Genomic DNA, 12082 nt, shown 5'->3' on the forward strand with positions numbered 1-12082 from the left:
TTAATTTGCAATGTTAGATATATGCTGCACATTGAAAGCCAGTTCATATGAAGAGACATGTTTGTATGACAGCACTAAAAAAATGGAACTCTCAGACATCTTTTCCATGAATTTCAGAAAGACACTAATTGGACAAATATGTGAGTTCTATTAGCACATTCTGATATATTCTTTGCTTTGTGGATTACATTACATTCTTTGTCAGCTCCATTCTAGAACATGCCTTCAGTTCTTTCCTGTGTCCTTTGTCATCGACCCGTTCAGACATTGCATTGTTAGGCCCTGGTATTACTTAGAGTATGACGCTGACGAGCTGAGAAACATGGCTTCTTAAACACACACAGACGTAGAAGAATGCACTTGAGTGAAAAGCCACATAGGAAAAAATGTGTAGAATTTAAATTGTTGGATTAAATATGCTAAAGTTGTTGATATATACTATGAAATGAGCAGAATACAGTAGAGAATGATATTTGTTTAGAATTTAATGTTCTGGAGTGTTTTAAAATGGTATTTCATTTACTTTAAAGAAATTCTTAGCCAATCTTCATTGAAGGTAGGGATTTAGGAATACAGGACCTTAAAAACTTCAGTTACTAGAAGTGTTCCATACAGTGGAATGACTCAACTTGGAAGAATAAGCTAAACTTTCAAAAGTGAAGTGAGAGAATGGCTTGCTTACTTTGTTGTACATTGATCCATAATATTAATGATAGTAGGCTTTCTATTTTAAAGAATACCTAGGTCCAGCATTCTGGCATAGTGGTTAAAAGCTGCTGCCTGCAATGCTGGCATCCCATATAGGCGCCGGTTTGAGTCCCAGCCGCTCCATTCCTGATTCAGCTCCCTGCTAATGGGTTTGGCAAAGCAGTGGAAGATGGCCCCTGTACCCACCTGGGAGACCCAGAGGAAGCTCCAGGCTTCTCATCACTGCAGCCTGTGGCACAGCCCTAGAGGTTGTGGCCATCTGGCGAGTGAACCAGAGAATGGAAGGCCTGTCTCCCTCCCTCTGCCCCTTTCTCTCCCTCCCTCCCTCCTCCTCTGCCTCTCTGTAAATCTGCCTTTCAAATAAATTTTAAAAAATTTATCAGAAATTTGTCAGAAATGTCTACATGTTTATGTTTTGCAGGTGGTTTCAGACACCCTCCCAGGTTTTCTACCACGCAGCCACTGAACATGGAGGAAAAGACGTGTATCCAGGGCAGTGTCTCTGGGAAGGCTGTGAGCCTTTCCAGCGACAGAGGTTTTCTTTTATTACCCACTTGCAGGTACACTTTGTTCATGCTCTTTGGTCAGTAACTGATTTGGTTGCATTAAAGATCTTGATGTGAATTCTCTTACTTCCTTTATCTCTAAAAGGATAAGCACTGTTCAAAGGATGCCCTGCTTGCAGGATTAAAACAAGATGAACCAGGACAAGCGGGAAGTCAAAAATCTTCTACCAAGTAAGGAAAACAAGTTTACTTCTGTTACAGAAAGCAGCACTAGGAAGCTAGGGAAAGCACAGCAACAGGGCAAACAGCTTCACCTACTGAGACCCACAAAACCTGGTCTGGTCCCACGCTCCCACAATCAACTACACGGCCCTGCTCACCTTGTCAGCTTCTTGAAGCAATGATGTCTGTGGTGGCTGGGTCATGTGACCTGCAGGGTGTCTTGTAGCTCTGACACTTTGTCACTGTGTCAGCAGAAGTCAAAACAGATGACAGATGAGAAATGTTTTGCGAATTGGAAGTTCCAGTATGGTTCTTTGTCATTTAAGAGGGTATTACATAGATACGTAATACCTCCCTCCTATGTGAACACACATACATACTTATTTGTAATGTAAAGGCTGCTTTCACGTTATATGATGGAATACTCAGAATTAGTTTATTTACAAAGAAAAGTACCAGGCGCATCCTCAGTTTACAGATGTGAAAGGACCTCTTGGCAGTCACACAGCCCTTGGATCGTCAGCAGCAGGGCTTCTCCATGGCCAGCCAGGGCTCCTGCTGCCACTGCCTCCCCAAGCCCAGCACATGGGGATCAGGTTTTCATCCTGGCCAGAGAAATGTGCAGAGGTTTATCTCCGCAGTCCCTCATTCTATGTCTTGCATAAAAAACAACAGAGCTATACTGAAATTATTAAGTAACAATGAAAAATAAGTTTACGTAAAAAAGTAATGGTGTGAAATACAGTGTTTGGCATAATTTCATGAGATTATATTGGTTTATCTTTTCCTTAAGTGATAATATTCTTTTAGGTACTATTTAAAAATAATTTTCAACCCACATTGTAGACTATCTTATTCTTTAAGAACCATTTTCCTTTCCAAATGTGAGAGCTCTCCAGCTCCCGTACGGAGTTGGACTTCATCTTGACTGTGGTCCAGCACAGTCACTCTAAAGCTGGACCTCCCTGAGACGTGTTTCCTTGAAAACCCGTATTGTGGAAAGTACGACTTGAGACTTCACGTTAGGACTGAGCGCCTCCTGTCCTAGCCTGATGCAGCGCGTAAACGCCAGTGCTGTACAGTGGGGCCTGTTGTTCACCCTGTGCCCAGTACTTCGAAGTAACCACTGCGTCAGGTGCTAGCCCGTGCGCACTGTCGGGTTCACAGTCTCTCTCTGCTCCTCTCAGGCAGCCGGCTGTGGGGGGCACGAGCTCTACCCCTCGAGCCCAGAAGGCCATTGTGAATCACCCCAGCGCGGCCCTGATGGCCCTGAGGAGGGGATCGAGGAACCTTGTCTTTCGAGACTTTACAGTAAGCATGCCTTGAAAGCCTTTTCTTTGAAGGTGTGAGCCCCCTGTGATTTAGATCTTTATTCTTTCTTTCTTTATATTTTCCTTTCTTTTTAAGGATGAAAAAGAGGGACCAATAACTAAACACATCCGACTAACAGCTGCCTTAATATTAAAAAATATTGGTAAATACTCAGAATGTGGTCGCAGGTGAGTAATGTTTTCATAGCCAACGTGAGTCTTAACTATTTTAACATAACAAGTTTATAAAATTAGGTACTTGTCTTCTATTTGACTGTTTTTCTCATCAGTTTTGCAAAAGCTTCCACAAGCTCAGGTCAAGTTAAGGGCACCATGATCTCTTAAAAGCTAAAAATAAATAGGAGTTGAAACAACCAAAAGATGGCCTTTTAACTTGCTCAATTTTTGTTGATTCTTATTTTTTTATGATCTATTTATTGATTGGAAAGGCAGAGTTAGAGAGCGAGATCTTCTATCCACTGGTTCACTCCCCAAATGGTCACAATGGCCAAGGCTGGGCCAGGCCAAAATTAGGAGCCCCGAACTCCATCCAGTTCTTCCACGTGGGCCGTCTTCTGCTGCTTTCCCAGGAGCATTAGCAGGGAGCTGAATTGGAAGTGGAGCAGCCAGGACTCGAACTGGTATCCAAATGGGATGCCGGCACTGCCGGCGCTGCAGGCAGCAGCTAACCTACTGTGCCACAACAGCAGCAACTCAACTTGTTTTATTGAATTAAATTTCTTACTGGCCACAGAATTTGGATTAAAAAGTAGCTCCAGTACAGGAAATTTAGGAGCTTATTGGGGGAAAAGGTTTGGATTATGTGTATCAGAATCAAATTCAGTTTGACAGTTGACATTTAATGTGCCCATCAAAGTAGATATTGCTAAGATTCCGTAGAATATCTTGAAATTTTAAAGCAGGAGAAAATTTAGGATTTTGTACATGTACAGAAATTAGGAGTGACTCGTTGATCCTTGTTTGGAAAGCAAGTGTAGTGTCCTGCTGGACCTGTCTCCCATGAGGACACCTTTTCTCGTGTCTCCTCCCCTTCTCCAGCTAACTGGTTGCAGCTCCTTCCCGAAATGGTAGCCTCAGCTGCATCCTGCAGCTCTCATCTCTCCTCTGCCATACTGCTAATTCCATCCCCTAAATATATCTTGGATCTTCGTTAGTTCTTCCAGGCATTCCTACCTGTACCTTGTTATAGATCTTTTATATTTCTTGCAATAACCTTTAAGCTGGGTTTTCTAACCTTAAAATAGTGGTATTAATCATAAAAGAGAAAAATGAATTTGATTATCTCAACTTTCTAAAGTTTATTACAGATAAATAAAATTTGAAGTATTTGCAATGACCACAGTTACTTGTTTAGTGTATTTGGTATTTAGAAACGAAGAAGAAAAATTGTTAATATCTAAGGAAAGATTTCTTGAAAGAAATTTAAAAGTTGAGTGTGCATCAGAATACCCAGGTCTTGCTGTGTTATCCACAACACGATTTCTTCCTACTTTTCTCACTTTATTTCTGTCCTCACTCCTTGTTTTTGCTTCATTGCCTTCATTTCAGCCCAAGCGAGCTGCCTTGCAGCCTGATGCTGGGCTTGTCCAGGCCACACCTGTGCCCGAGTCAGGGCTTGGGTCGCATTCGGTTTTGCTGCCTTAGTAACCCTTCTCTGTCCCTCTGGGGCCACCTCTGCTGTAAGAACATTCAGTCTGTTTTGTCAGTTTTTCTTGAATCTTTCCCCCATTGAGTCACATGCAGATGTCTTCTCTCATTAATCTTGGTAGCAGCCTGAACCTAGCACAGTGCACCACAGATACCTCAAGGATTGTCTCTGCCTCCTGCTTGTCCCTTGAGATCCACCTCCAGGGTTGCCGCCTCCTCTCTTCATCAGTGCCCTGCCTGCAGCCTGGGGCACGGCAGGTGTTCCCTTCTCCCTGAGCACTGTTAGGTCCCCACTTCAGAAAGTGTCGCCACCTCAGTGAGCTTTGTGAAGGTGGAGGTTGGGGATGTCCTCTTTGTATCTCTAGTGGCTAGAAGTGTTGAGAATTACAGTAGTCACTCAGTATCTGATGAGCGGGTGCAGGCAAAAAGCATCACAGTGACTCCGTTTCTCCCAGAGTTCCTACCTGGAATTTTTGTAAGACACTGGAACTCTAAAATAATTTTTTAACTTTGTCATGGCCTTTTCTTCACATTCATGGGCTTAGAGCAGAGCCTCTTTGTCTAGGTTTAATTAGCTGTTGAACCAGATGTTTTCAGCTTCCTATTTTTTCTTTGTTTTCTTTTTTTCTTTACATCATCCAGATATCTTCTTGCATCTTCATTGCTTACGATCATAGTATAGTGGAACCCTGAGAACTGGAAACAGCTCATTAAATTCTTTCCATTCATTTCCCAGTCCTGGTTGGAATCTCTCCTGCCTGGGGTTCTTCATGGGCAGGATGCTGACAGTCTGGTAAAACCTGTGTGTCTGATACCAGAGTACGGGGCAGCAGAAGGCACTCTGCTGGCACTGCCCGCCTCTCCAGGAGAGCAAGGCAGAGTGTGATCTGGGTCCAAAGCAGACTCAAATTTTCAGTAAGAAAACTGCAGGATAAGGAAAATTCAAGGAAGCGAATCCTCATGCCCACAGTACAGTGTCCTGAAGAGTATGAAAAGTCACCAGTTTTTTTGGTTTGAAATTCAGAATCTGGTGGTTTGAATCTTGTAAGATGTTTAAATCCAGTTGACCTTCTGATGGAGCTTTATCTCTGGAAAGTGTGACCTGTGTTGCCACTTGTATCTCTTCTCAATTTAACACATGGGTCTTATTTAAAAACCAAACTGTACTTTTCTGTTTGTAAGGAACAACTCAGAAAAGAACGTGGGGAAATTAGGAATTACCTTAACCAAGAAGGTGGAAGATTTGTGCTATAAAAGATTGCTGGAAAAATGTATTGAAGAATGTATTTTTTTATAAGTGGAAAGATATCCTGTTTTCATGGGTCACAAAACTTAATTTAGGTATGAGGACAGTACTACCAAAGTACTCTGTAAATACCATACAACCTCCATCAAAATCCTAATGGTTTTTGCAGAACTCCACCTTAAAATTCATATGCAGTCTAAAAGGAACAGAATAGCAAAATCATTCTTGGGGTGGAGGGGAGTTGGCAGATTCACACTTCCCAATTTCAAAAACTTACTACAAAGCTGCAGTAACCTAAACAGTTTGGTATCAGCATGGCAGACATAGACCAATGGAGCAGGAGAGAGGGCCCAGAAACAAACCCTCACCTGTGTGATCAGAGAGCTCTCAGTGAGGGGGCCAAATCCGCACTCTTTTCATCAGATGGTGTTGGGAAAAGTGATCTACACACAGAAGGATGAGGATGAGCCCTTGCCTAATTACACTGTATGTAAAACCCAGCTCAAATCGGACCAAAGATCTAAGCATATGAGATAAAGCTCAGGGCAGTCTTGAATGTTGGTAGGATGTGACACCAAAGGCACAGGCAGCAAAAAAACAAATAAATCAAGGAATGCTGTCAGTCAAATAAAAAATCAACCCATGGTATAAAGAAAATAACTAAATCATATCTGATAAAATATTAATATCTAGAATATAGAGAGAAGCCACATGGCAGTTCATCTGACAGTTCCACTTTGGGTATATACACTTTTTTTTTTTTTTTTTTTTTGACAGGCAGAGTGGACAGTGAGAGAGAGAGACAGAGAGAATAGGTCTTCCTTTGCCGTGGGTTCACCTCCAATGGCCGCCACGGCTGGTGTGCTGCGGCCGGCGCACCGCGCTGATCCAATGGCAGGAGCCAGGTACTTATCCTGGTCTCCCATGGGGTGCAGGGCCCAAGCACTCGGGCCATCCTCCACTGCACTCCCTGGCCACAGCAGAGAGCTGGCCTGGAAGAGGGGCAACCGGGACAGAATCCGGCACCCCAACCAGGACTAGAACCTGGTGTGCCGGCGCCGCAAGGCGGAGGATTAGCCTAGTGAGCCACAGTGCTGGCCACAAAGTTTTAAAAGTAGAAGACAGTTGAATGGGTCTTCCTACGTTAATACTGACAGCAGCAGTAGTTATAGCTGCAGAAGTTGGAGGGAAGGCAACTTGGGAGGGTCCACTGACAAATGGAGAGAACAGTGCCCGCCTTGGAGGCCTGCAAACCGGGCACAGATGTCTCAAGGACTGTGTGCAAAGCAAGCAAGGCCGGGTGTCCTGTGACCCCACTCAGAGTGGAGCTCTAGTCTCCAGGGGCTGGGGGGATGGGCGTTCCTGGTGAACAGGTGAGGAGGTCCGCTGTGCAGAGGGGTGCAGTGCCGGGCATGCTCTGCTGCTGAACTGCACAGGAGGAAAAAATGGCCAAAACATACATTTTGTTAGGTATGTCTTATCACAACAGATAAAAAAAAAAGCTGCAACGCAGGAATTTGGGGAAAATGGGCAACGATGGCTAATGAGTTTTGGATTTCTTTTTAGGATGATGAGAATATATTTAAAAATGAGTGAACTGTATACATGTTAGATGGATGAAGTGTATGGTATTTAATTATATCTCAAAGCTGTTATAAAAATACATTTTAAAAAACTGTATCATAAAGCTTATAACCAAATACAGCGCTCTTTCTGCCTCCAAAGTAGTGAGCCTTCAGCCACTTTAGCTTAATTTTCTGGTATTTGCTGCCGTGTTCCTAAACAATATGCCTTGTTACTCCTCAAGACTCCCTTTGTAAAGCCCTCCCCATAGTGTTCTGACATGACAGTCTGATGCAGTCACACAGCAGACTGCTTGGTGCTGACCCAAGTGCTGCACTGTCACGTCTCTCTGCCTTGCTCCTTGTTGCTCTTTCCATTCATTTCCATCAGTATCTTTGGAATTCCTCAGGTAAGCTGTCCAAACGCTCGAATGTGCTCACTGAGCCTGTGTCAGGTTTCCATTGTTGCAGTACACCCACCCTCCTGGGAACCTGCCCTTCTGCAGTGTCAGCAGCATGCTGGCGAGGCCTGCCACCCAGGAATTCCTCTCTTGGCGTTCCCTCCTCTGCCATAACTTAAGAACCTGTGTGTCTGAAAATGCCTCGTTCCACCCTTACTCTTGAAAACTCTCGAGTGAGAAACAGTTTTCCTTTACAAGTCTGGGTGTGGCCCCAGTGTCTTCTGGACCTTAGCTTATCTGTTGAGAACTCCAGCGACATTGTAGTTCCCTCTCCTGGGACCACGTCTGCTCTGATCTCCTCAAGTTTCATGGGGATGGTGGTGTGGGCATTTCATTGTAGTGTATCCCTTCTGCCTGGAGAGGTGTATCTTACGTAATGGGAAGTTTTCTTGTGTGTTCTTTTCTCTTGTAGCTTTCATTATTTATCTTTTCAGTTTCTGGAAATTTCCTTGACTTTATCACTGCATCTATTCAATTTTTAATTCCCTTGTGTAAAAGTCTAGCTCTTTGTTAGTTGTTGCCATTTTACAACTTCTTTTTGTACGTTGGGTCAACGATCTTGGCATTTTCTAATGATTTATTTTCATTTTATTTGAAAGGCAGAAACAGAGACCTTCCGTCCACTGGTGCACTGCCCAAATGCCCCCAGCAGAGGGCTGAGCCAAGAGCTGAGACCCCAGTCCAGGTTTCCCACAATGCTGGCAGGGACCCAGCTCCTTTCACACTAGTTGTCTACTCCTTTGCTTTGCCATGGTAAAAGTGACTGTAGTTCCACTGTGTTTTGCATCTATAATTTCAGTTTTCATGGTTCATATCAATGCTGGCTTTTTTGCCCCTAATCTTTTAATAGTTTTCACATATAAGGCAAACTCGAAATCATTTTGTAGTTAAAATCCATGTATCTGTCTCCTTGCTTATGCCGTTCATGTTCTTATAACATGAGCTCAATCAGACTTGCTCCACCCTGCCAATCCTGTCTGCTTTTCACAACGTGTGTGAGCTCAGTGTCACTCCTTCTTCGCAAGGTCACACACTCACTTCTGTAATCTCTCATCTCTGTGACAAAGCACGTGAGTGTTGCGATTCGGGGACCGGGAACATCTGTGGTTCTGCATTTTTAGAAAGCAGCTGCTGTAATGGAGTAAGTCAAGCTAGATGGAGTCACTTTTCATCCTGTGAAACTCGGCCCGTGGTGTGAACTTTGATTTTATTCCTCTCCAGCTGTTCTCTGTCACATGAATCTTCCGAAAGCATGAATGAAGACAGGGATGCCGTGCAGGCTTCCTTAGATGGGAAGGCAGCACGGAGAAGACGCTGAGGGGCCCTGGCCACTTCCTTTATGCTGCACTGATGTGGCCTGGGTGTGCAGCTAAGCAGTTTCTGTTCTAGCTCCTAAACTCGTAAAACTTTGGATCAGGAATCTTCACTGTTACCTTGAGACTGATGACTTTCTGTATTTCTTTCCAGATTACTAAAGAGACATGAAAACAACCTGTCAGTACTTGCTATAAGTAACATGGAAGCTTCCTCCACCCTTGCCAAATGCCTTTATGAACTGAACTTCACAGTTCAGAGCAAAGAACAAGAACAAGACTCAGAAATGCTGCAGTGAAACAGAATTCCACTTCGAGTGGGGACTGCAAGTCAGATACATTTCACACACTGTTACTGAAGAAAGCACCAAGTCTTAATGGAACAGAGACCATGGAATGAATTATTTTATCTCCTCCCTTGATGTTGAGAGGAAGTTCGTATTCTGATCTTTGAGCGAATCCCTTTTGTTCTCTGTTTGAAAAAAATCTAAAAAGAAAAAAACTGCTGTGGGATTGTCAATCAGCTCATCTGCAGGATGCCTCTCAGACCTGAAGTCCTGATGGGAACCGGTATGATCAGAATTCAGTACCATCCACATTGGAGTAGACATGGGATCTTGTAAAATCTTCACGAGCAGATGAAATAGAAGCATTAAATATTTTTATCTATATCCAAAAAGGAGCACATTTTTATATTTACTAAACAGTTTAAGCTGGTTTGAATAATTAAAAAGTTTCAGCACACTTATACCCCCTGGTCTCAGAGGGGGCCACCAATATCTAGCTATGGATTGTGTGTTTTGTTTAGAAATCAGTAGCTTGGTTTTCTTACTTGAGCCAATATATTTTCACTTATTTATTATCATAAAAATTTACCAGTCTGAATAGATCTTGTAAATATTTGTGAATAGAAGGAACACCTTTCATGCCGCTGCAGCCACTGGAGATACATTCTGTGGTGTCCTAGAAGCATTACCGATAGGTTCTCACGTTTTCTAGACTTCTGTCAATTGTAAGTAATTGTGATATATTCTGCGCAGTGGACGAATGTTCTTCAATCTTTGTAAATACTTCTGCAAGGTACTGATGCTGTAAAGTCAGACAGTTTTGTGGGACTGTGATTTTTTTTTCTTTTTGTATTATACACCTTGTAGAACTCATTTTGCTGGCTGAAAAGAGTATGGAGTAATATATCTCATGTCATTTTTGTAGAAGAAAAACTCTTTGAAGGTATTTTTTGGTTTTTCCCTAACATGTATCCACTGTAAGCGTTTGTCATGTTTAAGCTCAGAGCTTGGACAGAAATTTTTGTATTTGTAAATTGGTTTGAATACATGGGATTTTATACAGGCGCTCTCCTGTGCTGTAAATGCATTCTGTGCAGTACACTTTCTCCACTCCTTTTCTATCTTCCTAGAGGTGGGGTTTATTGTCTAATTCTCCATTCTTAATACTGTACCACATTCCTGCTCAGATACTGCTCACTTCCCCAAATTGTCTTTCTCCCTCCCAGCGTGAAATGTACCCATTTATAACTGCCTATTGCCTGTTCTATTAGCATCCAAAAATGTGGAAGGCCTCCCAACCACGATTTCTGCTGTGTCCTTAGGATGTGCAGTTAAAAAAAATATAGACCTAACAGTTTCTGTTATAGAATGGCTTTATTTACTTTGGTGACTGTTTATAGTTTTTAAATAAAAGACTGAACATTTTCTTGAGTCCTTCATTTCTGAGTATGCTAAGCTATTTTTTAAAAACCTATAAAGAATCCTAAGTTGAGCTGAAGGCGAGGCCCAAACGGTCACCTACCTATTGTTTCTGTTGAGTGTTAGGGAGCAGAGGAGGGAGGTCCTCTACATGACACATTTGCATGAAATACATGGGAGATGGCCCTGAGGTTGATTTCTGTGTCCTGTAATGCAAAGCAAACCCAAATAATAGCCTGAGTGGTGCCGTTAGTGCTGAATATGCGCTTTTTATAAATTATTGGATACTGCACACTTGCCTGAAATCTTATTGATACTGTGTTTCTTCAGAACCACAGTATAAAACAAATCTTCAAACTGAGTATGGGGGCAGATTCTTTGAGTGAAAGGACATGCAAATTTTTAAATTTTGGATTCGATTGATATCGAATACTCTGATTTCTCCCTGAAGGGGGTTCCTGGCACTGCACCCTGCCAGTTCTAAAATGATCGCTTTGAGAAACCTCACATCAGTCAGGATTATCTCCCGGCACTGTGAGGCTTGCACTGACATCAGGTGGGGGGTGGGGTGGGGGGGCTTCCTAGTCACTTACTATCCAAAAATTCTTGATTTTTCTGAAGTAATTTTGTGTCCTATCAATGTTTGTCTCTTTATTTCCAAAATAAGAAACTGCAACCGTAGTTAAATCAGCAAAGAGCAAAGGCTCCTCCAAGCTTAGACAAAATGATTTTCATAGTCACCATCTTCCACCTCACTGAACTGCACGCTGTAGCTCCAGCTTTTGTGCTGTAATGTGTAAATTACATCTGTAGTCCCTTGAAGCGTTGGTCTCAGCAGAGAACTTTCTAAATGTATTTTGACCGAATGAAACCGATTTACGGCTTCCCTCTCGAGTGTCTCCTCTCACGGCGGAGAGAACCATCCAGAGAGAGAACGCGGACTGCCTGGGGACGGGACGGAAGTGCTCTTGCGCAGTGAGTGCGGCACGACCCTCACTCATGAAAAGGTGCTCCTCGCTACACAGAAACTTGCTGATTTCCAGTATTGTTATTTTTGTCTAAAATTCTGTAAATACACGCTTTAATGTTATCTTTGAAAAATCTATGTAAATAATATAGTCTACAACATAGAGACTGTACAATTCTGTGTTATATATGTGCCTAGTGCTCTGTTGGCACTCAATAAATTTTAAGTAACAAAATTGATAATCATATAGCAAAAGGCATATTTTTCTTCCAGGCTTGAGACAGGATGTGACTATATACTAATGAGACTCGGTGATCCAAGCCACACATGAAAATTCGTCTCATTACTTTATAGTCATGCTGTGTATGTTTTTTTAACCATAAGATGACAATAAAAATGATTTTTTAAACGAG

At 42.6% G+C, this 12082-nt stretch overlaps 1 protein-coding gene across 4 annotated transcripts in view; it reads left to right on the plus strand.

The window, feature by feature from the left end:
- ARID2 (AT-rich interaction domain 2) overlaps positions 1 to 12082 on the plus strand; it is a 148235-nt gene extending 136153 nt beyond the window's left edge. For 2 of the 4 annotated variants that reach the window (XR_016213678.1, XM_051850994.3), the window contains 5 exons: positions 1130 to 1268; positions 1360 to 1445; positions 2624 to 2747; positions 2844 to 2935; positions 9151 to 12082. Coding sequence is in view for 3 of the 4 variants with exons in the window: in XM_051850994.3 (XP_051706954.1) it covers positions 1130 to 1268; positions 1360 to 1445; positions 2624 to 2747; positions 2844 to 2935; positions 9151 to 9295 (586 nt within the window). In the remaining variant the exon portion in view is untranslated. The remainder of the gene's footprint in view (positions 1 to 1129; positions 1269 to 1359; positions 1446 to 2623; positions 2748 to 2843; positions 2936 to 9150) is intronic. The other 2 variants (XM_089304802.1, XM_089304801.1) reach the window with 2 other exon arrangements.

Source organism: Oryctolagus cuniculus, chromosome 9 (genome assembly GCF_051225735.1).
Source record: "Oryctolagus cuniculus isolate XC-2025 breed Fujian yellow rabbit chromosome 9, ASM5122573v1, whole genome shotgun sequence".
Classification (NCBI taxonomy): Eukaryota; Metazoa; Chordata; class Mammalia; order Lagomorpha; family Leporidae; genus Oryctolagus; species Oryctolagus cuniculus.